This window comes from Boleophthalmus pectinirostris, unplaced genomic scaffold (genome assembly GCF_026225935.1).
Source record: "Boleophthalmus pectinirostris isolate CB_2022bp ecotype Guang Dong unplaced genomic scaffold, ASM2622593v1 HiC_scaffold_22, whole genome shotgun sequence".
Classification (NCBI taxonomy): Eukaryota; Metazoa; Chordata; class Actinopteri; order Gobiiformes; family Gobiidae; genus Boleophthalmus; species Boleophthalmus pectinirostris.
In genome coordinates, this window is record NW_026571190.1 from 1,437,030 (window position 1) to 1,461,113 (window position 24,084).

General features: G+C 41.7%; 1 protein-coding gene across 2 annotated transcripts; it reads left to right on the forward strand.

Annotated features, from left to right (window-relative positions):
- The first annotated feature begins 610 nt into the window (after positions 1-610).
- Positions 611-23,831, forward strand: LOC110157768 (ADP-ribosylation factor-binding protein GGA3-like). Of its 2 annotated transcripts, XM_055158120.1 has the most exons (15): positions 611-770; positions 2,623-2,707; positions 5,951-6,026; positions 8,928-9,026; positions 10,275-10,398; positions 11,321-11,421; positions 11,484-11,564; positions 12,064-12,192; positions 12,680-12,872; positions 13,290-13,501; positions 13,580-13,659; positions 18,670-18,800; positions 20,831-21,000; positions 21,799-21,909; positions 22,893-23,831. In XM_055158120.1, the coding sequence occupies exons 1-15, from the start codon at positions 728-730 to the stop codon at positions 23,001-23,003; spliced, it is 1,746 nt and encodes a 581-aa protein (XP_055014095.1). In that variant the 5' UTR covers positions 611-727; the 3' UTR covers positions 23,004-23,831. The 2 variants fall into 2 exon arrangements, with proteins under 2 accessions (XP_055014095.1, XP_055014096.1); XM_055158121.1 differs by lacking the exons at positions 21,799-21,909; positions 22,893-23,831 and adding an exon at positions 21,137-21,765 and having other exon boundaries at positions 20,831-21,042.
- The last annotated feature ends 253 nt before the right edge of the window (positions 23,832-24,084 follow it).

The window sequence follows — 24,084 nt, forward strand, 5'->3', positions numbered from 1 at the left end:
AAGGAAACTGTTTTATGTAATCCAGGGCAAAGGGTTAAAGGGTTCCACAGCTGTATTGTCTGTGATGTGTGGGATACAGAAATGATGTGTGACATTTCTGCAGATCATTTGTGGTCAAGTGTGAATTAAACCTGTGAACTAAACAACTAAACCTGAGATGCCGCAGACCGCAGTGAGGTCAGTGCTTTGTCCAGTTGAACAGTGTGTCACTCCTCTGCCTTCCGAGCAAAACGACCAAGATCATTAAGATGGAAAAAAAAAAAGTTTAAGTAAATTGAGTTTATTTATGCAGGATGCCCAGGCTCCTACAGTCTAAAGGGCTCCAGTGACATTTTGGACAAATTGGGTCTTATGACAAGTTTGAATTCACTGTTAAAAGTATCAGTGATAAACTAGACAAACAACATTAAAAACACCTTTCTGATATTCTAAGTATGTATTTAAAACCATAGTCAACTGCATTCTTTTTTCGATTCCAAGTCTTCAAATTGTTTTCAAATTGTCCCCGAGTTAGTTGCGCGTAAAAGAGAAGCACGTGACTCCCCCGCGGTGAGGGACGGGAGGGGGGGCAGGGTGCTGCTGACGGGCGGGGCGTGACTGTCACATGTCCCGGTGACAGTTTGACACTTCAGCCCCTGTCACTGCCCCTGCTGCGTCTCCCCCTATAAGCGACACCCCGGCCCGGCGGCACCCGAGTCCAGACGCACTTCGAGTGGAGTCCACGGCAATGGCGAGCGCGGACAGTCCTGCTTCTCTGGAGACCCTGCTCAGTAAGTGTCTTCAGAACTTTCAGTAACTTTCAGAAACAAACACAACCACGATTTTAAACGCCAGAGGAAACGGGCATAGCTTTGCGCTTTCTAACTCGTTTCTTGTGACTTGCATTGACTCACGTACGTGCGTAATTGTGCATAAAAGTAGTAACAGGAAGTTGTTGTGGGACTGATGCGCGTGCTTTTAGGTGATTTTGCACGCTTATCTTTCGTGCACATCTTTTGCATAAAAACACTGAACAAATTGCACAGATGTCTTCTTTGACTCAACACGATGAATATGACGCGCTGTTTTGTTTTGGCGCAGCGTCACAGCTGACTGATCCACGGAGTTGGAAAGTTTTATTTTGAAATCACGTCTTCTAAAAACATTTCTATAAGATTCTATTAGAGTATATTGCATGTTATATTTATAGATGGAGGTGGGTAGTACTAGGTTACATGTAGCCTTCTGAACACTACAGAACTGCCTGTATTTACTTGAGTAACTTTCTAAACAAGACTGAACTCCTCTGTACTGGTGTTTTTCAGATACAATACAATAGTTTGATTTCCTTATGAATTCATTCTGCGCTCATAAAAATTATCTAATAGGTTTATTCACAAATATTGACCTGTAACAATTTGTGATGGTGGAACATGTGTCTCATGTGATGGGCAGATGTGACTGAAGCCTTCAGAGAAACGCTCACTAAAGCTGAAGTGACACACAGAGGTGGGAGGAGGAGAGCCTATTCAAATATGTACTCGAGTACAATTACCTTTTCTCATGTATTCAATTACTGGTGTTTTATTGCTTAAAAGATTTCTGGAAAAACATTCTTACTGGGAGAGACTTGCCTTCTCGCAGATCTGACACTGCCTCTTGTCTCCTTGGAGATAAGTTTAATGCCGTAATGTCTCTGGGTTGTGAGTAAATGATTTGGAAGTACACCTCAGTAGTCTTTGAGTACTGCTGTAATAATCACATATGTTCTATACAATATATACAGTATACAGTACTACAGTATACAGTACTGCCTCACAGTATACAGTACTGCCTTACAGTATACAGTACTACAGTATACAGTACTACCACACACAGTATACAGTACTCAGTCAGCACTGTAGTAGAAGTATTTCTGTCTGGGCTTTAGTTGAGCTGAATGAGCCTGGTGTACACTGGTGTTACTTTGTCCATTTGCACACGTCTGTCACATATCTGTTATTGACCTGGACATGGATTATTGATGTTTTATTGACACTTTGTAACTGATGTCATCAACATTCCCTGAGAGTGTGATGCTAACTGTGAGCACTGCTCTGTCTAACTTTAATCTGATCTTCATTTGATCACAATCTGACAAGAAAAACTTAGAAGGAACTACAACAGATGAGCTGATTAGAGCTGTTAAACAAGTCAGACTCTCAAATAACCTCGTTGGCATCAGCTAACAGTTTTTCAGTTTGTCACTCTCACGTTTTTGTTGAAAATCAAACTCTTAAACTGGACCAAAGAACATTTAGACTGATCACAGACGCCTGAAAATGTTTTATTTGAATCTATTTTTTAACATTTTTTATGGAGTTTTCAGACTTAAAATGTTTTGGTAATGTATGCATTGTGTCACCATGGTAACTGCTGAACATTCTGCCATAGTAATACATGCATCACACCTTCAGCGCATAAGTCAGTTATCCACAGTTAGTATGTACACTTATATTCTGACCTGTGTCTAATGCTCACTACGGGAAGAATAGTTTTGAAACTAAAAGAAAACTAAATGCTCTTGTCATGTGAGAGTTTTTTTTTTTTTTTTTTTTAATAACTCAAGTGTAACTGACTAAATGTACCTGTACCTGTGCTCAGACCAGGCCACAGACCCACAGCACCCTGAGGAGAGGTGGGAGGGCATCCAGGCCTTTTACCAGACAGTCAAGCAGCAGCCGGACGGGTAAGCACCACACTCACCGCTACACTGGACTGCACACACCACAAGACACTTCATCTGCTCTGCTGGTGTGTGTTAGAGCTGCACTGCTGCATTGTGATTAGATTTGCAGTTCATGTTTTAATACTAGAATTCTGTTCAAAGTTCACATTTGAAACACGTCCAGAAAAAATAGACTGAAATCTGACAAATTAAAACAAGAACCACGTTTCAGAACATGTTTGTGCAGATCTTAACATTGATAACAGTTTTCATGCAGAATACAAGGGCCCATGGACACACGGGGAGGGCCCTATCTGACTCACAGGGTGGACACCTGACACACGGGGAGGACTTCTGACACACAGTGACATTTCAGAACATGCTTGTGCAAATAAACCTACAGGGTTAGCAGCTTTTTTGCAGAATAAGGCTGAAGATGTGGTTGTTTGTGGAGGAAATTGTGGTACTTGAAAAATTACCACATTTGAGATTTGCTAATTGTCTCCTTTCAGTTTGTGATTTTGATTTGATAGCGACAAATTGTGCTGTGTGTGTGTGTGTGTGTGTGTGCGAGTGCGAGTGTGTGTGATGGCGGTAGTTAGAGGAACTGATGACTCACATTAATGGTCACACTTCTGTCAGTCTACCCCAGGGCACCTGTGGCTACAATATCTTTACCAGCATCAAACTGAAAGTGAATGAATAAGTGAATAATGCATGAAATGGTAAAGTGACTTTGAGCATCTGGGAAAGCAATTTATCAGTTTTTTTTTTTTATAGTTTTAAAGTTTAAAGTTTCCCATGCTCTAGCACTGTGCCCTCATACAAAACATGCCTGAAGAGGTTTGACTACCACATTTTTCGGACTATAAGTCGCTCCGGAGTAAGTAGTAAGTTGCACCAGCCAAAAAATGGGTAATGAAGAAAAAAACGTAATAAGTCACACTTTTTGTGGTAAATTTATTTTATAAAATCAGTGACCAGGAACAGACATTTCCTGTGTAAAAGTCAAGTTGTAGTAAAAACAATAGAAGAACAGACTGTTAACGTCACATATTTCACAATTCTTCAGATAGCAATAACATAAACAACAGAACAGAACAAGTTTAACAAACTCTCCATCTCACTCCAAATCACTAAATCCATTCAATTCTTCATCCTCGGTGTCACTTCTGAACAACTCGACCTCCGGAGGTAAACAGAGCGCCGCAAACTCTTCTGTGTCGCTGTCGTCAGACTCAGCATCAGTTCCAGTTAGAATTATTCGGGTCTTTCTGAATCCCGACAGGATGGTTTCAGTGTCACTGAAGTCCAGACTTTGTCCATCCATCCAGTGACTTCAGGAATGTTTCATTTTGCATCCTCCTGGAGTCACAAGTTTCTCTCTCACTCCAAACTTTCATTCTGCTGCTCGATAATTGTTTTCAGCTGCAGATTTCACAACTTCACAACGGTATCCTGTAATCTGCAAAATATGATGGGTCAGTCCATATGAAATCAGCTGCCCTCCCCTATGAACCATCTCAGATTTGGCTGAAAATTTTTCTGAAAATTTCTAAAATGTCCAAATGAAAGAATCTACATTTTTAGCTCAGTTCATTCGTTCCTGAGTTATGGCCCGTTGAAATTTTGGGGCCATGCTCACTTTTTCAGAAGTCTTAATTTATAAACATGTTTGAGAGACCAGAACTTCATCAAAAATAGAGCTAGGAAGCTGAAAATGTGCATTATTGTATTGTCTTCCGTTAAAACAAGCAAATAATGTTTAAGTCTATTAAAGAGAATTGAAACTTTCTGTTAGGTGGAAAAGTCCCTAAACTCCACCAAAAATGACCCATGAGAGCTCATTTTCAAAAATTCAGTTTGAAATGAAAGAAGTTAATAGTAGATGTCTTTATTACTTTAAACTAATCAGAATATGCCAAAGTTTCTCTGGTAAAAATTTGATCAACATCTAACTGTGCCACATGGGGAACCAAGGCTCCAAAGAAGGGGCCAAAAAGATCACATTTGGTCTGTGACCAGATTTGGGACTCTACACCATCCACATGAAAGCTCAGAAAAGTGTGAGATTTGTGTCAGAAATGGTCATTCGCTCAAATATTCAGGTTCAACAATTAGTTTGTAAATATCTGATTGGAGTAAATAGATCTTGGACCTTAAAAATTGAAACCAAATGTGAGATTTTGGGGCCCACAGCGCCCCCCAATAAAGATACACAATATTTGATTCAGAATCTATGACCAAGAATCTACAATAATACACATTTTCATTTCCTAGCTCTATTTTTAATGAAGTTCTGGTCTCTCAGACATGTTTATAAATTAAGGCTACTGAAAAAGTGAGCATGGCCCCAAAATTTCAACGGCCCATAACTCAGGAACCACTCAAGGGATTGAGCTGAAATTTGAGATTCTTTCATTTGCTAATTTTAGAACATTTTTAAACATTTTTCTGCCAAATCTGAGATGGCTCATAGGGGAGATTCCTTGAAAGTGGCTGATTTCACATGGACTGACCCTGATTTTGTTTTTGGGAACATTTGTGTTCAGTTTTCTCAGTGTCTTTATACATTTGTTTAAATGTTAACTTGTTGAGTGGTGCAGAAGTAATGGTGCGATCGACTGACATGATACAGACAGAACAGAGGCTGTTTCTGCAGGAGACATGTGCAGTAGAGTGAAGTGACAGTGGTACAGGAGGAACAGGAGCAGCACATACTCACACACAAGACTAGAACCTCACGAGGCTGTCAGTGTGAACATTTTAATATATAAGTTGCACCAGAGTATAAGTCACAGGAAACACCTAAACCATGAAAAAAGTGCAACTTATAGTCTGAAAAATACAGTGATCTAGCGATCTCTCCTGGACCCTCTTTAAGACATAACAATTGTACAGAAATATACCAAAACACACAAAACTGTATACAGCAACTTGATAAAGCTGATGTGATGAGCAGTAGTTAGCGGGTTGTGATAGCGCTCTGAAAGGGTAGTGACTTAACATAGGGAGCAGCAGGAAGGGGTGAGTCAGATGTCAAAGTTGTCAAAAACAAGAGTCATACTTATAAAACATGTTATTACATTGTTTTTGGTGAGTATAGCAGAAAAATAAAAGGTGACATGGAGGTCTAAATATGTTAATACCTCATCAAAGTGTAATAACGCCTTTTTAAATGAACAAAATCTAAAGTTAAAGGACTAAAATAATACTGTAGAAGTCCACTCATGTGTACATTGACGCTGTGCTGTCTGTCTGCAGTCCACAGGTGGCGCTGCGGCTCCTGGCTCATAAGATCCAGTCCCCTCAGGAGCGAGAGGCCCTCAAGGCGCTCACGGTGAGTCGGTATTGCACTAACACAACCAGTACTTTAATAATGAATGTAATATTAAAACATCACTCACAAACTTGTAAGAAATAACCAAAAAAGCTCTTAAAACTATTCTGTACGTGTGTATCTGACCCAAACTCCACTACCCAGACTACACCTGCAGGAGGAGTTCAGGCAAAAACTACTATTTAGGCAGAAAAAAGAACTAGGAAACAGTGTATTTACCGTATTTTCCGGGCTATTAGACGCGCTCTTAAGAATCCAACCGCATAAACACAATCCAGAGCGCCCTATACATGAATCCACTCAGGTGTCCCAACACGACTTCAGTAAACTACAAAGCCTCACCACCTGCAGCGCACGCAAACACACACGGAGCAGACAGCGACCACACAGAGAAACACACCCACAGACACACTCATCACTCCACGCCGACGAGGAACGGAACGGAGGAACAAACCGAAAAAGCGAGTGCAATGTGCCACTTCTAGACACAACTGAACAACTGAGTCACTGCGAACACGTCAACAATCTGTTGGTCCCAGACAGACCCTCCCTACACGCCACAACTGAACAAAGCCCAGAGTCACCGTGAACGAACAAACAAACAAAACCACTCACCCATCACACTGTTGTGTTTCCTTTAAAGTCCCACACGGTTTATTTGTGAAAAAAGTTCCAAAATAGACCATTTAATGACAGTGCGTCTTATAATCCAGAGCTCCTAATAGTGCGGAGAATACGGTAATATGAAGATTCAACTTGTACCTTGCTTCACCTCTGTGTCCAAAAAAAAAATCTGTTCTAAAGCTATAATATTGGCCCAATAATCCGCATAAAGGGTTTGTGAGAATGAAGGATGAGTCAGATAGATTCAGATTCATACTTCCCTTTTTCATGGTTTGAAAATCAGGTTCCACAGCTTTATATTGTAATTGCCTTATGCCTTTCAGAACATGTGTGTAGAGACTGTAAACCAGGGGTGTCAAACTCATGTTGTTCCAGGGGCCGTATCCAACCTACTTTGATCCCAAAGGGGCAGGATCAGAAAACTCATGTCACATAAACCCCAAAAATAACAATAAGTTCAAATATTTATGCAGAGAAACACAAATCTATTACAGAAATCTTTTTGAATTGATGAACTCTTTCTTTTACAAAATATTATAATATTATGAACAAACTGAAACTTTAAGAAAAATAAAATTTTTTACAACACAATGTTTTAACATTAACTTGATTGCATCTCATACAGTTTAGTCATGCTTTCTTTTTGCTCTTGAAACTTGTCATTTTTTAGCCTGCACAAGTGCATCAATATCAGGCCCCATGTCCTGAGGACCTTCTGTCTTCAGAATGTCATTCAAGTGCTTGTGTGTTGTGTGTTTTAGCTTTGAGTGTGGCTTTGTTTTATTAATGTTCAGGAATAAGTCAATTTCTGTTGGAAAATCCTGCACTCGGCTCCACTTTTCTCATGTTGGACATTTTTCTGATGAGGGTGTCACGGTCAACAGTCAAAACGATCGTCCTTTAAGAGCGTTTGGAAAGAGACAAGTCTTCATTTGTGCTGCTCTGGTGGGAGGGGCCACGTACAGAGACGCTGGAGACTCTGCTGTGATAAACAACACAGAAAATTAACAAGATTTTAATAGAAAATATAATTGAAATATTTTAGTAGAAAATCAGCCGAGGGCCAGATTAAAGGTCTTGGAGGGCCAGATGTTTGACACCCCTGTTGTAAACCCTTTTTCATTCAAGAGTGTTTCAGTGAAGGTTTCAGCTGTGCTCATGTGGACTCTGTTTTTGCGATCAAAACCATCTATTTACATTTGATGGTAAATAAGTCCAGCACTAGCATACCATTTTTGTTTCTCTCAATCATAAATTGTGAAGAAAATTTGAAGATGAAGGTGTGTCACTGTTTTTGTGTTGCTTTCCTTGTGTTTTACTGTGTTCACTGTTTGAACATCCAGAGGTGCTGACATGAGCCGTGTGTCCAAGCTCTGTGTGACTGACCTCAGCAGTGAGAGCAGAGCTGTTAAACTGTGTGTGTGTGTGTGAGTGTGAGTGAGTGTGTGTAAGTGTGATTCTTATGAAGCTCTGAGAAACACGCTGCTTCATTCACGTCTCCTGTGCTCGTTGTTTGTGACGGAGCGTGTCCAATCAGACAAGCCTCTTTGGTCATGTGACACTCTGCCCCCTCTCATGTGACACTATAATCTATGTGATCATTTTTCATTTTTATTTATGCAGTTTATTCAGAGCACTTTAGTCATCGGGGGTTTTTACAAGTGGTTTTCACACTGTCACTAGTTGGGTGGATGTAAAAGAGCATTCTGTGTGATCGCTCGCCCACTGTGACCCCAACCAGCACGTTCTGCTCCACAGTGAACACACGCTCCCAGAGAAACACCACGTATCAGAGCAGCTCGTCTCTGGAATGGCTCCTCTCTCTGTCTAGGCAGCGGCTTCTCTCTCTCTTTTGAGTGGTTCCGCTCTCTCTGTCTGTCTCTCTGTCTGTCTGTCTCTCTTTCTGTCTGTCTCTCTCTGTCTGTCTGTCTCTGTCTGTCTCTCTCTTTGTCTCTGTCTGTCTGTCTGTCTGTCTGTCTCTTTGTCTCTGTAGCAGGGTGTGTGTGGTGTGTGTGAAGGACACAGCTGACATGGGGCTGACCTACACAGTCTATGGTGACGTAAAAGTGGAATTGGGTAAAAAAGTTTTACTTGTGTGCTTGGGCTCTGCAGAGCTGCTGTTTCACGTGTTTGTCTGACAAGGACATTTGGACCAACTTAATATTCTAATACTAACTCAATGAAGCTGCTTCACAGAGACAGGAACGTGAAAATCACCTTCAATCTGCTTTATACATAAAAACACTCTGACCCTCTTCTTCTCACCCTCATCTTCAGGTCCTGGAGGCATGCATGAATGAGTGTGGGCAGAAGTTCCACTGTGAGGTGGCCAAGTTCAGGTTCCTCAATGAGCTCATCAAAGTGCTCTCTCCAAAGGTACTGCAGATACTACAGTATGTCTCCAAAAGTACACACAACTACATTTCAAACAGAGCTGCTAAACTCTGTAGTGTGATGTCACATAGTACTTAAAATTGAAGTGGCCACTGAAGGCAGCACGCACTCTCAGTGTTTGACCAGATAAGTTTCAGTTTCCAGTGAGTGACCCAGAGTCTGGGTGAGCCTCAGCCTGCTTTATGAAACTGAAATGACAACAAGTCCAAATAACCTGGGTTATGCAGTAAAGCAGCTCTTGACACATCCCTGAAGCTAACAGTCTTTATTACATAATAAAGCACATTGGCTGAGGGTTTCCTCCTCTGCTGTGGACCTCGAGAGCCTACAGACTCTGTGACAGTCTGTGTAACTGTGTGTAAGTCTAACCACACAATTTCTTACACTTCCTCTGGCTGCAACAGAAGCACACACTTTTGTAACTTTACACACAGAAGACACTGACCAACAGCCAGTGTTACCTCCACTTCAGAGACTTGCATCAGAGAGACAGTCTGATTCATGTTTTATTAAACAGGGGGCATTATGCAAAACTGTCTTATAAAAATATATATATACAAAAGTAGGATACAAAACAATATACTACAACTGCACAAACCTGATGCCTGTACCACAACACTGGCTGAATTTATCCTGGATACTTTTCTCTTACCCAGATTTACTAATCCAGGTATCTGTCTCTGGATTCTAATGCTAAATATGACTCTGCTAAAGGTATTTCTACTCAGTAACTTCTGTTTTAATAAAAAGTATCCCATAAACATGCCATACCCCCTTAAGTCCAGGGCTAAGAGAAGTCATTAGAGACCTGCTCAAACAATTAACTAAACTAACTAAACTATTTCAAGAGTACTATTGCTGTTTTCCACTTCCAAACATTCACCTCTTCACCAGTCCTCTTGATTAGACTGGGATGATTCTACTTTAGATTCTTATGTGGTCTGTGATCTGATATTGCAGACTCAAGTTGTTCTTGGTGAGCTTATGGCTTATGTAAGAATCTAAAGAATAATCATTACAGTAGACTTAATGAACCTTATTGGGTAGATTTGATTGTGATGAACCTGACAGCCCTAGTGTGTGTGTGTGTGTGTGTGTGCGTGTGTGTGTGTGTGTGTGTGTGCGTGTGTGTGTGCGTGTGTGTGTGCGTGCGTGTGTGCGTGTGCGTGTGTGCGTGTGTGTGTGTGTGTGTGTGTGTGCGTGTGTGTGTGTGTGTATCTGTGTGTGCAGTACTATGGAGCGTGGAGTCCAGAGAAAGTGAAGGAGCGTCTGGTGGAGGTGCTGTATGGGTGGACCCTGTGGCTCCGAGACCAACCCAAGATCCAGGAGGCCTACGACATGCTCAAGAAGCAGGGTAGGCCTTGACCACATGCTAGACCATTGTTTCCCAAAGACTGGGTCATGACCCTCAGGTGGGACATGCATGGAATCTACACTCTTGACTTTTTCGGCAGCACCGCCTTGCCTAATTGACTTTTTGAGGGAAACACTGATTACTGTTTTTCCTTGTTTAAGCTGCACTGCTTTTATTTTAGATTTTTTTAGTTTTTTAAATGAAATTATTTGTATTTGTATTGATATTTATATTTATTTATTCAAGGGACAATGCATATTAAAAGCAAGATAATGCAAGAGGCACACACATACTTGTAAAAACACAGGACTGTAGCCAAAGCTAATTTCCATCTTTTGTCCCCTGCTGGACCAAGTGCAGCCATGTTATTAAGGCAGCCTCACTTTTCATTGCTCAGTTATAACATAAACTCTTACCAGCCTGACCAGCTTTTCAGAACAATTCTATCTACTACTTTTTATAAAGAAATACAATTCATATTATGCAGAACTGTGTTAAGCGTTTTGGCCTCCACAGTATTTTTTGTTTCTCATGTTGCCCCATGGAAAAAAAATAATTGCCCCCCTCCTGCTGTCGACACAGGGTAGGCCTGAGTCTGTCCATAAGAGCCACCAGTATGCACAGCCGATTAGACTCTATGTCTGTGTCTTTCAACATATGGATCAGGATTTGAATAGATTTTACTGATATCGATTGTTCTGAAAATGTGGTGCAAGGGCTTCATCTCGTACATACACCAGCAGTCAAAAGTTTGGACACACTTTTTCATTCATGTTTGTTCTTTATTTTCATGTTTATTATTATTATTATTTTCATTATTATTATTTTACTGAAGACATCAAAGCTATGGTCCACATATGGACGATGAACAGCCACTTTTGCTACACATTTTCTTGACTCTGACATGGCACATGTTGTACAGATATAGTGAAGAAAGACCCCAAGCTGTCCAGCACCCTGATCATGCCCCCCGCCCCCAACAGAAGCTCCGCCTCCATATTTGATCAGGACGACACCACCAAGGTACGGCCTCTGCATGCAGCTCATGTGAAAGCTTGAAATCCTAACAGTGTTTTTCACTGTAGCTGCTGGACAGACTGTTGAAGAGCGGACGACCTGAAGATCTGGAGACTGCAAACCGACTCATCAAGAGCGCCATGCAAGCTGTGAGTGTCACAGTCACACACAGTGTCACAGTCACACACAGTGTCACAGTCACACACAGTGTCAAAGTCACACACAGTGTCAAAGTCACACACAGTGTTATAGCCACACAGTGTAAACAGTGTCACAGTCACACACAGTGTAAACAGTGAGTGTCACAACCACACAGTGTGAACAGTGTCACAGTCAGATGGAAAAGAGGTCAAAGTATAGAGTACAACATTTCAGAGTCAAAGGGAATTGTGCCTGGTACTGTGACAGATCATCAAACTACACAACACAGGTATTGTATAGTGGCTTGTCTCAACCACACAGACAGAAGGTTTATGCTTGTGTGCTTTTTTGTGGACTGTGCTCCCAGTGTCTTTTGGGTCCTCCAGTTTCCCCCATGAACCCAAAATCAGACCCCAGGGCCATTGTAGGACTGCATTGTCCTCTACCAGGACAAAAGAGTATATCTTAATATCTTCTAAAATATCCTGTATTCTTGTGTTTGTACAGGAGCAGGAGCGAGCCGCCAAAGTGAAGAGGAGGGAGGATCTTCTGAAGGAGGCCCACAGCACCAGCAGACAGCTCCAGGAGATGTTAGAGAGAGAGGCACAGAGCAAGAAGCCCAGCCAGGACATCCAGGTACTGCCATACTGCATACTGTCATACTGCCATACTCTATACTGCATACTCCATACTCTATACTCCATACTGCATACTCCTTACTCATACACAACTTTTAATGCTTTCTGTGACACATGAAGCACCTTCACATTGGACCTTTTATAACTTCATGTATATGTACATGTGTACATGTAAACATATATTTGAACTCTGTTCTATGGCTATTCCAACAATGACATTTATTTTATACTAGTAAAAAGGAATTCATAGAACCATAGTTACACCCCTAACCTTTTTATGTGTATAGAAATGCATCCAGGGGATCTTTAGAGGGCACTAGCAGTGCCACTGTTGTCACATGGAGCAGTTTTAAGAACTTCAGAAGTTGCCAAGCTGCTTTGTGGTGTTAATGTAAACACTGAAACACTGACTTTAAAATCACAGATGAGGTGCAAACATTACACCAGGATTTAAAATGTGACTCTGTGCATGTGTCTCTGTGCAGGGCGTGTTTGAGCGCTGTGACCGGCTCCGCCCCACTCTGTTCCGATTGGCCAGTGAGACGGCGGAGGATGACGTGGCGCTGTCTCAGGTCCTGGAGGCTAACGACGAGCTAACACTAGCCATAAAGGCTTACAGAGCCCATGTGAGCACACCAAGTGAAGCAGCAGAGGGGAAGACTGTGCACCGGAGCCCAGGTCAGACTCTGCTGGAGAACAGGACGTATGAACAGTCAAGCTCAAATTAAACATGAACCATAAACACTGCATTTCCTCTGGTCGAGAGGCAACACTAAGGCTGCAACTGGCTAACAATGACAGTCACATCTATTCTCATATTAAGCCCCATCCCAATTTAGTTTTACCTGGCGTCATCTGAGATTCATAGAACCATAGTTATATTTAGTTAGTTTGGGACTTTAGTCATTCCCAGGCAGAATTCAAAGCATCAAAAACTAAACTGAAACTAATACTAACTAAACTAATACACATTTTAATGATGTTGTTTTGGGTAAATAGTTTCAGAGCAATAAAACATAACATGGTGATCTAAATATGTTTAGTGTTAAAGTTCATAGAAGAGTAATGCCCCTGCTTTAAAATGTTGTTTTCCAGTGTCCAGCCCCAGAGAAGTGAAGTCATACCACCTGATAGACCTCTCCTCTCTGGACCCTGAGCTCAGACCAAACTCACCTGTGCGGGGGGAGGAGCCACAGCGTTCACCTGTACAAGGGGAGGGGTCAGGGCCGGTCAGAGGTCACACAGAGGGGCTGGTCCCTTCAGAGTGTCCCTCTCAGAAGGCGTCTTACCTGGAGGAGTTGATCCAGGTGTGGTTTAGAGGCGGTTACATGTTATAGTGTAAAAATGTTGCAGAGTGTGTGTAACGTGTTGTGTGTTGTTGACAGCTGGATGACGTCTTGGATTCTGATGAGTCCTGGGAGGGGAGGAGCCAGAGTGAGCCTACCACCAACGGGACACAGCACTGGTAACTAGGCAACCAGCATGTTGTAATTTTGGTTAGTTAGTTTCAGTTTGAGTTCATTTGGTTAGTACTGGAGAGACATTCATCTGCACTGAACAAGAAATGACCAGGAAAATTCTGGACATGTGTTATGTCATGGATTCACTCAGTTTTGATCACCAAGGGATAGACAATAACTTTTCAACATTTATCCAAGTAGCTTCTTCAGTTCTGACAGGGTTCTACATGTCACTGCCTTTTGTTTGACTACACTGAAACAAACACACCCTAGTTGTTTACAATATAAAGTAGCTGAAAAACTGAAGAAGGTAAATGGTGAAACATATCTTTTTAATGTTTTTTGTTGCTTAAGATCAGTTTACATAATTTTCTTTTGCAATGGAACCTACCGACGCCCCTGAACCTGTCTCAGCTCACTGTTTGCAGTTTGTCATCTTATTGGTCTGACTGGTTCTATGACTCGTCTGAGCATGTAGTTGTGAGTGACGGGGAGATGGTTCAGAAACAGAAACCTGTAGGATGGCTGAAGGACAGATATATCTTAATATATCATATATATATATATATTTAGTTTGTAGTTTTTCACAGCTTCACACTTTCTGATCTGTGTTCTGAGGTTATTTCCTCATCACAAACAGACCTGGAGTTGTGGTTTGTTTCTTTTGCACGTCTCACACGAACCCTTTATATTTAGGCTGAGTTCTTAAACAGAAATCCAGAAACTGCTCCACTGTGTTTTTAAACTCCATACACCGTCACTAGAATCATCTGGATGTCCTCAGTCCTGGAATTACCAACCTCTACTGAGCTCTACAGTCAGGAGTGGAGAAGTCCATTGAAGTGCCCTAAGGTGTGAACTGTCACCTATGTCATCATTTGCAGAACCCTGTCAAAACTGATGAAGCTACATGGTGAAACATGTTCTTTTATTTATTTTTAATGTTAATTCACGACCAGTTTACAGCATGTTCTTTTGTGATGGAACCTGTCATCGCAAAAGATGGTAAAATGTAAAAGGAGCTGTTCACAATGTGGAACAGAGCATTTTGAGCTTTGGAGATGTTGACAGACTAATAATAAATGGTTACAGGGCAACAGGTAAAAGTGTTTGCCCACTGATCAGAAGGTTGGCGGTTTGAATCCTGCCTTTGACATAAAACATCATTGGTTGAAGGGTCAGATCCACTGACCTACAGGTTGGCGGTGCAATTCCAGCTCCTACAGATGAATGCTCTTGTTGTATCCTTGAGCAAGACACTGAACCCACCTTGCCCCTAGTGTCTGTGTACACTGGTGTGTGAATGTTTGTGTGAATGGGTGGGTGGTAGTGTTGTAGTCAAGACCGCACTTATCGAGACCAAAACCAGTCCGAGACCACAGAGTCCCGAGACTGAGACAAGACCAAGACTTTTAAAGGTGAAGACCAAGACAAGACCAAGACCACGGCCCATCGAGACCAAATTGAGGCCTAAGGCCCAAATTGAGGCCTAAGGCCTAATTAGTCAAGCTAACTGTACTGCACTGAAACACTCTGCGTCTCTTTTTTAGACCCTCATCCACAGTTTGAGAACCCCTTCTTTAAGAGAATTTCCACTGGCACTTTACAGAAAACTCTGAAGAAAGTGTTTTTTACAGTGGGAGTTAGCCTCTGCACATTTACCAAACGCACGCTGTGACAAATACAGATGCTTTTGTGCACTTTTATTAGGCAAACTTCAGCCACATGTCACAGTAAGAAGTTTACTGCTGACAGTCTCGAGTACGACGACACTAGTTGGGGGTTCCTTGATGTAAAGCGCTTTGAGCGCCTTAAAGGTGGAAAAGTGCTGTATAAAAATGTGACCATTTACCAATAAAGTGTTACTCAAATGTGTGAATGAAACAAAACACAACTCCAGGTCTGTTTTTGAGGAGATAACAACATTCTAACATGAGCTCTCAAGAGTCAGTTTTGCATAATATAGGACCTTGTAAATGGAGGGAAACATGGTCTAATGACATCTCTACGCTCAGGCCCATGTGAGCTCATAGTGATTTTACACAAATCACAGATTAAACAGTGAAAAATACAACTGTACAGCTCTCTGTGCTCATGTGATCTGTATTCTTTGACCTGATACCTCAGAGTCACATCCTGTTCAGCTGATGGTGAGGACATATTTCACAGTGTACGCTCAGTAGTAGGGGTGTAACAATATCCAAATCTCTTTGTACGATACTTTCATGATATACTACATCTCACGATATGATATTTATTGTGATATTTTGTGGAGGCTAACCAAACTGTGAATACTCGACATTTTTCTTTTAAAATACCTTGATACCTTTTGTTCTGGCATAATCCAAAGAATTAAGATTTAAAAGTGGTTAATAGTTTTTTTTGTACAGAAACGGAGCAAAGGATCATGGTCTAAGTAGTTCTCTCTCTTTTTTAGCTGTATTGCTGCACTATAACTATTAATTTAACCGGAGAGATTTGTAATTCGATAATTTGTGATGGCCCATGATATTATTGTAATTATTTATTGTTAGATAATTTTGATTATTTTACGTTACAGTATCACGATATTTTGGTTTATGTTACATCCCTTCTCAGTACTACAGCCTGTGTTTCTGGTACCACAGGTTTAAACTAGGTCTAAAACAGGACTGTCTAAAATAGGATTAAAGTACCTGGTTTATACTGGGTTTAAAAATGAGAAAAACAGGACTAGTTTATTTTAAACAGTTGGTCCAGAGTTATTCCCCACTTACCTTCTGCATTCAGACCATCCTAATCATCCACCACGATCAGTTTATGAGTGCTTATCACAACTCTTAGAGACCAGACTGGAGTTTGCTGTGATAAACAAAACAACTAGCATGCTAAAGTTCACTCCCTAACTATTGGACAATTAGTGCTGTCATGCGATTAAAAAAATTGAGAGATTAATTAATTATGATCTGTAATTAATTAATCTAATTAATCTCATTTTAATCTCATCTAAAAATTGCTGAGAAAAGCTTCAATTTGAGGTATTTTCATTTAAATTCATTATTACATTATTGTGGCAGATCAAAAGACTGATATAGAACAAAAAAAGTGACTTTATAAAGTCATTTATTGTTTAACAAATCTCTCCAAATTGGCTGTTGAGCCCAAGAATAAGAAACTGTTTGCTGTAAAGTAGCAAAGGTGAGGAAATCTGAACATAATAACTTTTGTCTACTTAAAGACAATAAAAAGTCCAATCTTTCTTTAACCAGATTAAAAATATTATTGATAGAGAAATGCTTTATATATGAGATCACTGGTTTTAGTCCTGGTTTAGACCTGGTTTAGTCCTACTTTAGTCCTAGTTTAGTCCTGGAATGGATTAATCCTGGTTTTAGTCCTGGTTTTAGTTCTGGTTTTAGTTCTGGTTTTAGTTCTGGTTTAGTTCTGGTTTAGTCCTGGTTTAGACCTGGTTTTAGTTCTGGTTTTAGTTCTGGTTTAGTCCTGGTTTAGTCCTGGTTTAGACCTGGTTTAGTCCTGGTTTAGTCCTGGTTTAGACCTGGTTTAGTTCTGGTTTAGTCCTGGTTTAGACCTGGTTTAGTCCTGGTTTAGTTCCTGGTTTAGTCTGGTTTAGACCTGGTTTAGTTCTGGTTTAGACCTGGTTTTAGTTCTGGTTTAGACCTGGTTTAGTCCTGGTTTAGACCTGGTTTAGTCCTGGTTTAGTCCTGGTTTAGTTCTGGTTTAGTCCTGGTTTAGACCTGGTTTAGTTTCTGGTTTAGTCCTGGTTTAGTCCTGGTTTAGTCCTGGTTTTAGTTCTGGTTTAGTTCTGGTTTAGTTCTGGTTTAGTCCTGGACTGGGTTAGTCCTGGTTTTAGTCTTGGTGTTAGTTCTGGTTTAGAGGCGCACAGGAGGAAGCGCGGTTTACGCAGCGTACGCGAGAAAACACGATCCACACGCGGCTCACGGGAGCAGGTCGGTGTCCACGCAGTGTCTACGGAAGGAAACGTGGTCCGCGCGTTCTCAGGTTAATGACGATGATGAAGGTGTGTGTTTGTGTGTTGTGTTTGTGTGTGTTTGTGTTTGTGTGTGTGTTGTTGTGTGTGTTTGTGTGTGTTTGTGTGTGGCAGGTCACTATAGGACAGTAGTGCAGACATCATGAGTCTATGCAGGTTGTTTTCACCAGTGACATTTAAGTTGTAGGCGATTTTATATTTGTTATTTTCTTTTATATTTCACGTCGGGAGAATAATTTCCAAAACACGAATGCGTTTTTACCTGTGCACTGCTGCTCTGTTCTACTGGCTGTTCGACCTCGTCCATTGTGCGACTGACGCCGCCAACGTGACGTTTACATCGCTCTTACTGCGCGCGGTTTGTGTGGGTTTCCGACAATGAGTGGAATTACCGAAATAAAAAAATTTATAAATGTGTTTTTTTTTTGTGTGTGTGTGTGTGTGTGTGCTGTTGTCCCAACAACACATAAAAACAGGTTTTATAATAAAGCAACTCGCATACAGAAACAGTAAAGTTAGAGATTCAAAATGAGATTAACGCGATTAAAAAACAATGCGCTAAATATGACTGTAATTAATTAATCGCAATTAACGCGATAATTTGACACCCATATATATATATATATATATATATATATATATACATATATATATATATACTGGGGCAAGACACATTTTGATCAGATCCATATAAAAAAGATCTCATCTTGTGGTGGGTTAAAGCTGATGGAGCAGACCTCTCCTACAGTCAGGTGGTCACTTCCCAAGACCTTCGTCACGTTTTGAGTTTTATTTATGATGACTTTTCCTCAGTGAGTGCCTCCAGGGTCCTGGGAAAAGCTCCGTAAAAAACTGTTATCATAAAGATATCTGGATGACGCTTAATAAACAGGCTTTAGACTGATGTATGACTGTGCATGACCCCATGTTACCGTAAGTCCCAGTAAAATACCCCCCTCCTCTTATCTCCCCCTCTGCCCTCCTCTTCCCTCCTCTTCCCTCCTCTCCGTTCTCTTCTTCTCCTCAGGTCACAGTCCCACAGTCGTCCTTATCTGGAGCTGGAGACCTCCATGTTCTCAGAGAAGAGCTCATCTCCAGTGAGAACAGAGGAACCTTCACTGCAGAACGTCTTTGTGCCCGTCCACTCCATACGAGCCAGTACGGACCACACACACACGTACCACACACACACACACACACACACACGTACCACACACACACACGTACACACACACACACACACGTACACACACACACACACACGTACACACACACACACACACGTACCACACACACACGTACACACACACACCACACACACACACGTACACACACACACACACACACACCACACACACACGTACACACACACACACACACACACACACACACACACACGTACACACACACACACACACGTCACACACACACACACACACACACACACACACACACGTACACACACACACACGTACACACACACACGTCACACACACACACACACACACACACACACACACACACACACACACACACACACACACACACATACCACCCCCACACACACACACACACACACGTACACACACACACACACACACGTACACACACACACACACACGTACACACACACACACACACACATACACACACACACACACACACACACACACACACACACACACACACACACACGTACCACACACACACGTACACACACACACACACACACACACACACGTACACACACACACACACGTACCACACACACACACACACACATACCCCCACACACACACACACACATGTACCACACACACACACGTACACCCCCCCACACACACACACACACACACACACACACGTACCACACACACACGTACACACACACACACACACACACACACACACGTACACACACACGTACCCCCCCCCACACACACACACACACACACATGTACACACACACACACACACACACACACACACACACACATGTACACACACACACGTACACACACACACACACACGTACACACACACACACACACACATACCCCCCCACACACACACACACACACGTACACACACACACACACACACGTACACACACACACACACACACACGTCACACACACACACACACACGTACCCCCCACACACACACACGTACACACACACACATACACACACACACACACACACACACACATACCCCCACACACACACACACACACATGTACACACACACACACACACACGTACACCCACACACACACACACACACACACACGTACCACACACACACACGTACCCCCCACACACACACACACATGTACCACCCCCCACACACCACACACACACAGACACATGTACCACACACACACACATACCACCCACACACACACACACACACACACACGTACACACACACACACATACCACACACACACATACCCCCCCCCACACACACACACATGTACCACACACACACGTACCACACACACGTACCACACACACATACTGCACACCACACACACACACGCACGCACACATACCATACATATACCACACACACATGTAACACACATAACACAGAGGCATGTTCTGTGATGCTGTGATTGTTATTTTTGGCTGGTGCTGGGGATGGGGGGTAGGTGAACACACATTTTCTGAGCGCTCAAGCCTCAGATGGAGGAGGACACAGGAGTATTGAAACATGCAGAAATCACTCTGAATATTGTATATTTATGTTTATAACTGGTTCCTAAAGTGAGACCCACGGGTTAATCTAATTTGACCTGCGAAGAGGTGCTCAGATTTGTAAAGTGAATAATACTCTGTAAAGCTCTATATAAAGCAAGTCATGTCAAAGTATGACACACTTGTTGTTGTAGTTTATTATTAGTTCTGAATATCTTTGCAGACACACATGAGAGGTTTGGACCCCAGCCCACTAAAGAACAGCAGCAAGATGAAAAGCAATACAAAAATCGGTCTTAAATTGAACTGAAATACATTGAATACAACAGAGTCGGTCTCACTGGTAGAGGAAGAGCTAGAGTTGATCCATGAAGCTCCTAAAGTCTGTACACCTTCATGACACTTGTTGTATCAGTGCTTAGATGATGATTATGACACTGGGTTGATCACTCTGATCACTGGGTTGTGTGTTTTCTGTTGTGTAGGTCACCTGGAGCCTGTCCCGGTGCTGGACAGGGCAGGGGTGCACGTGTCCCTGCACTTCTCCAGAGACCCTCCAGTGGGACGTCCTTCTGTAGCTGTGCTGGTCCTATCCACTGTCAACACTTCTGCACTCAGGGTCTCGAGCTTCTGCTTCCAGGCTGCTGTCCCAAAGGTGAACACAGTCAGCAAACCTTTCAAACACTTCTGCAGGAAGGTATTTATATAAAAGTGTGTAGATGAAAGATGCGTATATAAGTGTCATAGATATTTAAAGCTCTATTATTTTACATGAGTATCTTATTTAACAGGGATTAGGTCCACATGCACCAGTACAGGCACCGGTATCGGGTATCGAGTATCAGGTATCAGGTATCAGGTATGGGGATAGGAATCACATCAGATCAACAAAAATGCACTCAGCTATTTGTTGGGGATAATCTATAAACTCCCACTGCTCCAACCTCAAGGGTCAGGATAGAGTCAGTGTCTCTGGTCTTATCAAGAGGGAATCCATGTTTCTCTGTGTTTTTAAAGTGCTTTAACCTTGGTGGTTAGGCAGCAGTCTCCCAACCTGGAGGTCAGAGGATCAATCCCCACTCTGACCATGTTCAGTCATTTTGTCCTTAGCCTAATATGAATGTGGTGTGTGAGTGCTGGTGGTGTGGGAGGGGCCGATGGTGCAGATTGGCAGCTGCACTTGCATCAGCTTGCCCCAGGGCAGCTGTGGCTACAGTAGTAGCTTACCACCACCAAGGAGTGACTGAATAATGCCTCCCTCTGAGAGGCCTGTGTAGGCATTGGCTGGTGATGGGGCTGGGCCTCTCCATGTGCTCTTTACTTGAGCATCAGATTGTGTCATCTGAAACTATTCTGTCATAGTGACACTTCTTCTATAATAAATAACTAGATTTTTTGTGTTATAGTTTCATGGTTGTGTCCTTTTCCGTCACATATGCTGTTTGTGTTTCAGAGCATGTGTGTGAAGCTGCAGCCTGCCTCTGGCTCAGAGCTCCCCCCCTACAGCCCTCTGCTGCCCCCTGCTGCCCTCTCCCAGGTCCTGCTGCTGGACAACCCACAACAGGTGAGACACAGCTCAAGCCCAGGGCTCTGTGTGGAGGAGGATTTCACTGAGGCCTGTTGGAGGACAGTACTGTATGTTTGTACTTCTAGTGCATAATAAGTCTCTTATTTTAGCTGAAGTGGCTTTTTGAATTTTTTATTCTGTTACAGAATATTTAATAAAACATTGAGAAACAGGCTTACATGTGCCTTTGAAAGTGTTACACCAGAAGGCTGTAGGATTAAGTAGAAAATACACAAATACCATGTTTTTTAGGTGTGCATAGATTTGTTTTATTTTTAATCACCTGTTTCTGCATCTTTCTTATTTTTGATCATTTTTGCCCACAATCAAAATACTCTCTCAGCAATAGTCTGCACATAATATTATTATTATTATTATTATTATTATTATTATTATTATTATTATTATTATTATTATTATTATTATTATTATTATTATTATTATTATTATTATTATTAGTAGTAGTAGTAGTAGTAGTAGTAGTAGTAGTAGTAGTAGTAGTAGTAGTAGTAGCAGCAGTAGGTTGATCATTATGAATTTCCTTTGGAATTAGTAAAGTATGTATATACTGCATGTATCTGTCTAACTGTGTCCTCTAATATGAGATAAACATGTTCGAATCAAATATAACTTGTTGATCAGAAGTACTTCTGGTTTTTTACACAAGGAGAACTTGTGTTCTTTATCTGCAGGTTAAGGCACTGGCAACTAGTTTTGTCATGATAGTAAAATGTCAAATTTCTATAATACTGATACTCAATTCCGATTCCAATACTACAATGATAATAAAAAACCCGTCTTTCTTTAGTAACAGAATGTGATTTTCTACATTAAATATGCAAACATTTCTATCGTATCTGATTTTCTATATTTTGCCAACCCTACTGACAACCCCTGTTCACTTGTGATCAAAGTGCCTTCGTAAGACAGACTACATACAGTTCCAGTCAAATGTCTAATATCCATGTCCTCCCTGTCAGAAAGCGGTGCGTCTGCGCTACAAACTGACCCTGACTCACGGAGAGCAGCAGGTGAACGAGAGCGGAGAGATCAGCACCTTCCCCGAGTGGAGACGTATGATTGGTCAGTGAACCTGTTGTCGCTCATACTACGAGTCTGAACCAGCGCTGGAGCACAGACCTGCTGGTGGGCTGCACACAGGTTCTGTTTCTACCTCTCATCCTACGCACCAGTCAGTCAGAGTACACTTTTTATCATTCCAGTGACAATATTCAAACAGTATTATGGCAGTCCATCAGAGATGAGCTTCAGTGTAAACAGGCTCAGAATCAAATCTCTGAATGTAAATGAACCACAAACAGGCAGAAAAATCACTTTGTTCACTTATCCCCACAGCTGTTAACTTGAAAACTACCACTTCATGACATCACAAGGTTGAACAAAGCATTTTGAGCTTTGGAGATGTAGACAAAATAATAAACCAATAAATCAACATTACTGAAATGTGTGAATGAAACAAAACACAGCTCCAGGTCTGTTTTTGAGAAGGTAACAACATTCTCATGTGTCTTAACACTCACAAGAGTCACTCTTCTGTAATATAAGACAAACCTGCACAGGCGAGAACAAATCATATCACTCACATTAGCTAGAACTGTTTATGACATTTCAGTAGTCTGATCACTCCAGAAATCTGATCATGATCAGACTTGAGCGTGCGTGTGAACACAGGCAGTATTAGTGGAGGGCTCTGTATGCTGTAGAAATGGTTTTGTTTTGTGGAGCTGTGCCTTTCCAAACCCGCAGTGCCTTGTTGTGACATGATACACATGTTTTTATTATATTTATTTTGAAGTGAAGGTTCCTTGGTCTTTTCTACACTTTTTACATGTGCTTTTATGAACTGTCATCTGAGCCACTGAGCCGAGAAGAAATAAACTTGCTAAAAAAAAAGCCAACCTGTACTTTGTCTGGGTTCATGTTTGTTTGTCATGTTTACTTCTTTTCAAGTCTTAAATCCACCTTCCTAGTTCTAGTTGATTCTTTTTCAGATCAACATTTATAACAAACGAAAAAACTAAATATGTCAACTGGGTCATACCTGGATGACTGAGGGATTACGGCAGAGCAATGTTTAGTTTTTACACCTGACAGTTTGGACTTGTCACTTGTCTTCATCATCGTGGTCACATGATGTTCCTGTGATGCGTC

Coding starts and splice junctions, on each gene's coding strand:
- LOC110157768 (XM_055158120.1), top strand. CDS start 728: ATGGCGAGCGCGGACAGTCCTGCTTCTCTGGAGACCCTGCTCA. Junction 6,027..8,927: donor AGGCCCTCAAGGCGCTCACG/GTGAGTCGGTAT, acceptor CCTCATCTTCAG/GTCCTGGAGGCATGCATGAA. Junction 12,873..13,289: donor GACTGTGCACCGGAGCCCAG/GTCAGACTCTGC, acceptor GTTGTTTTCCAG/TGTCCAGCCCCAGAGAAGTG.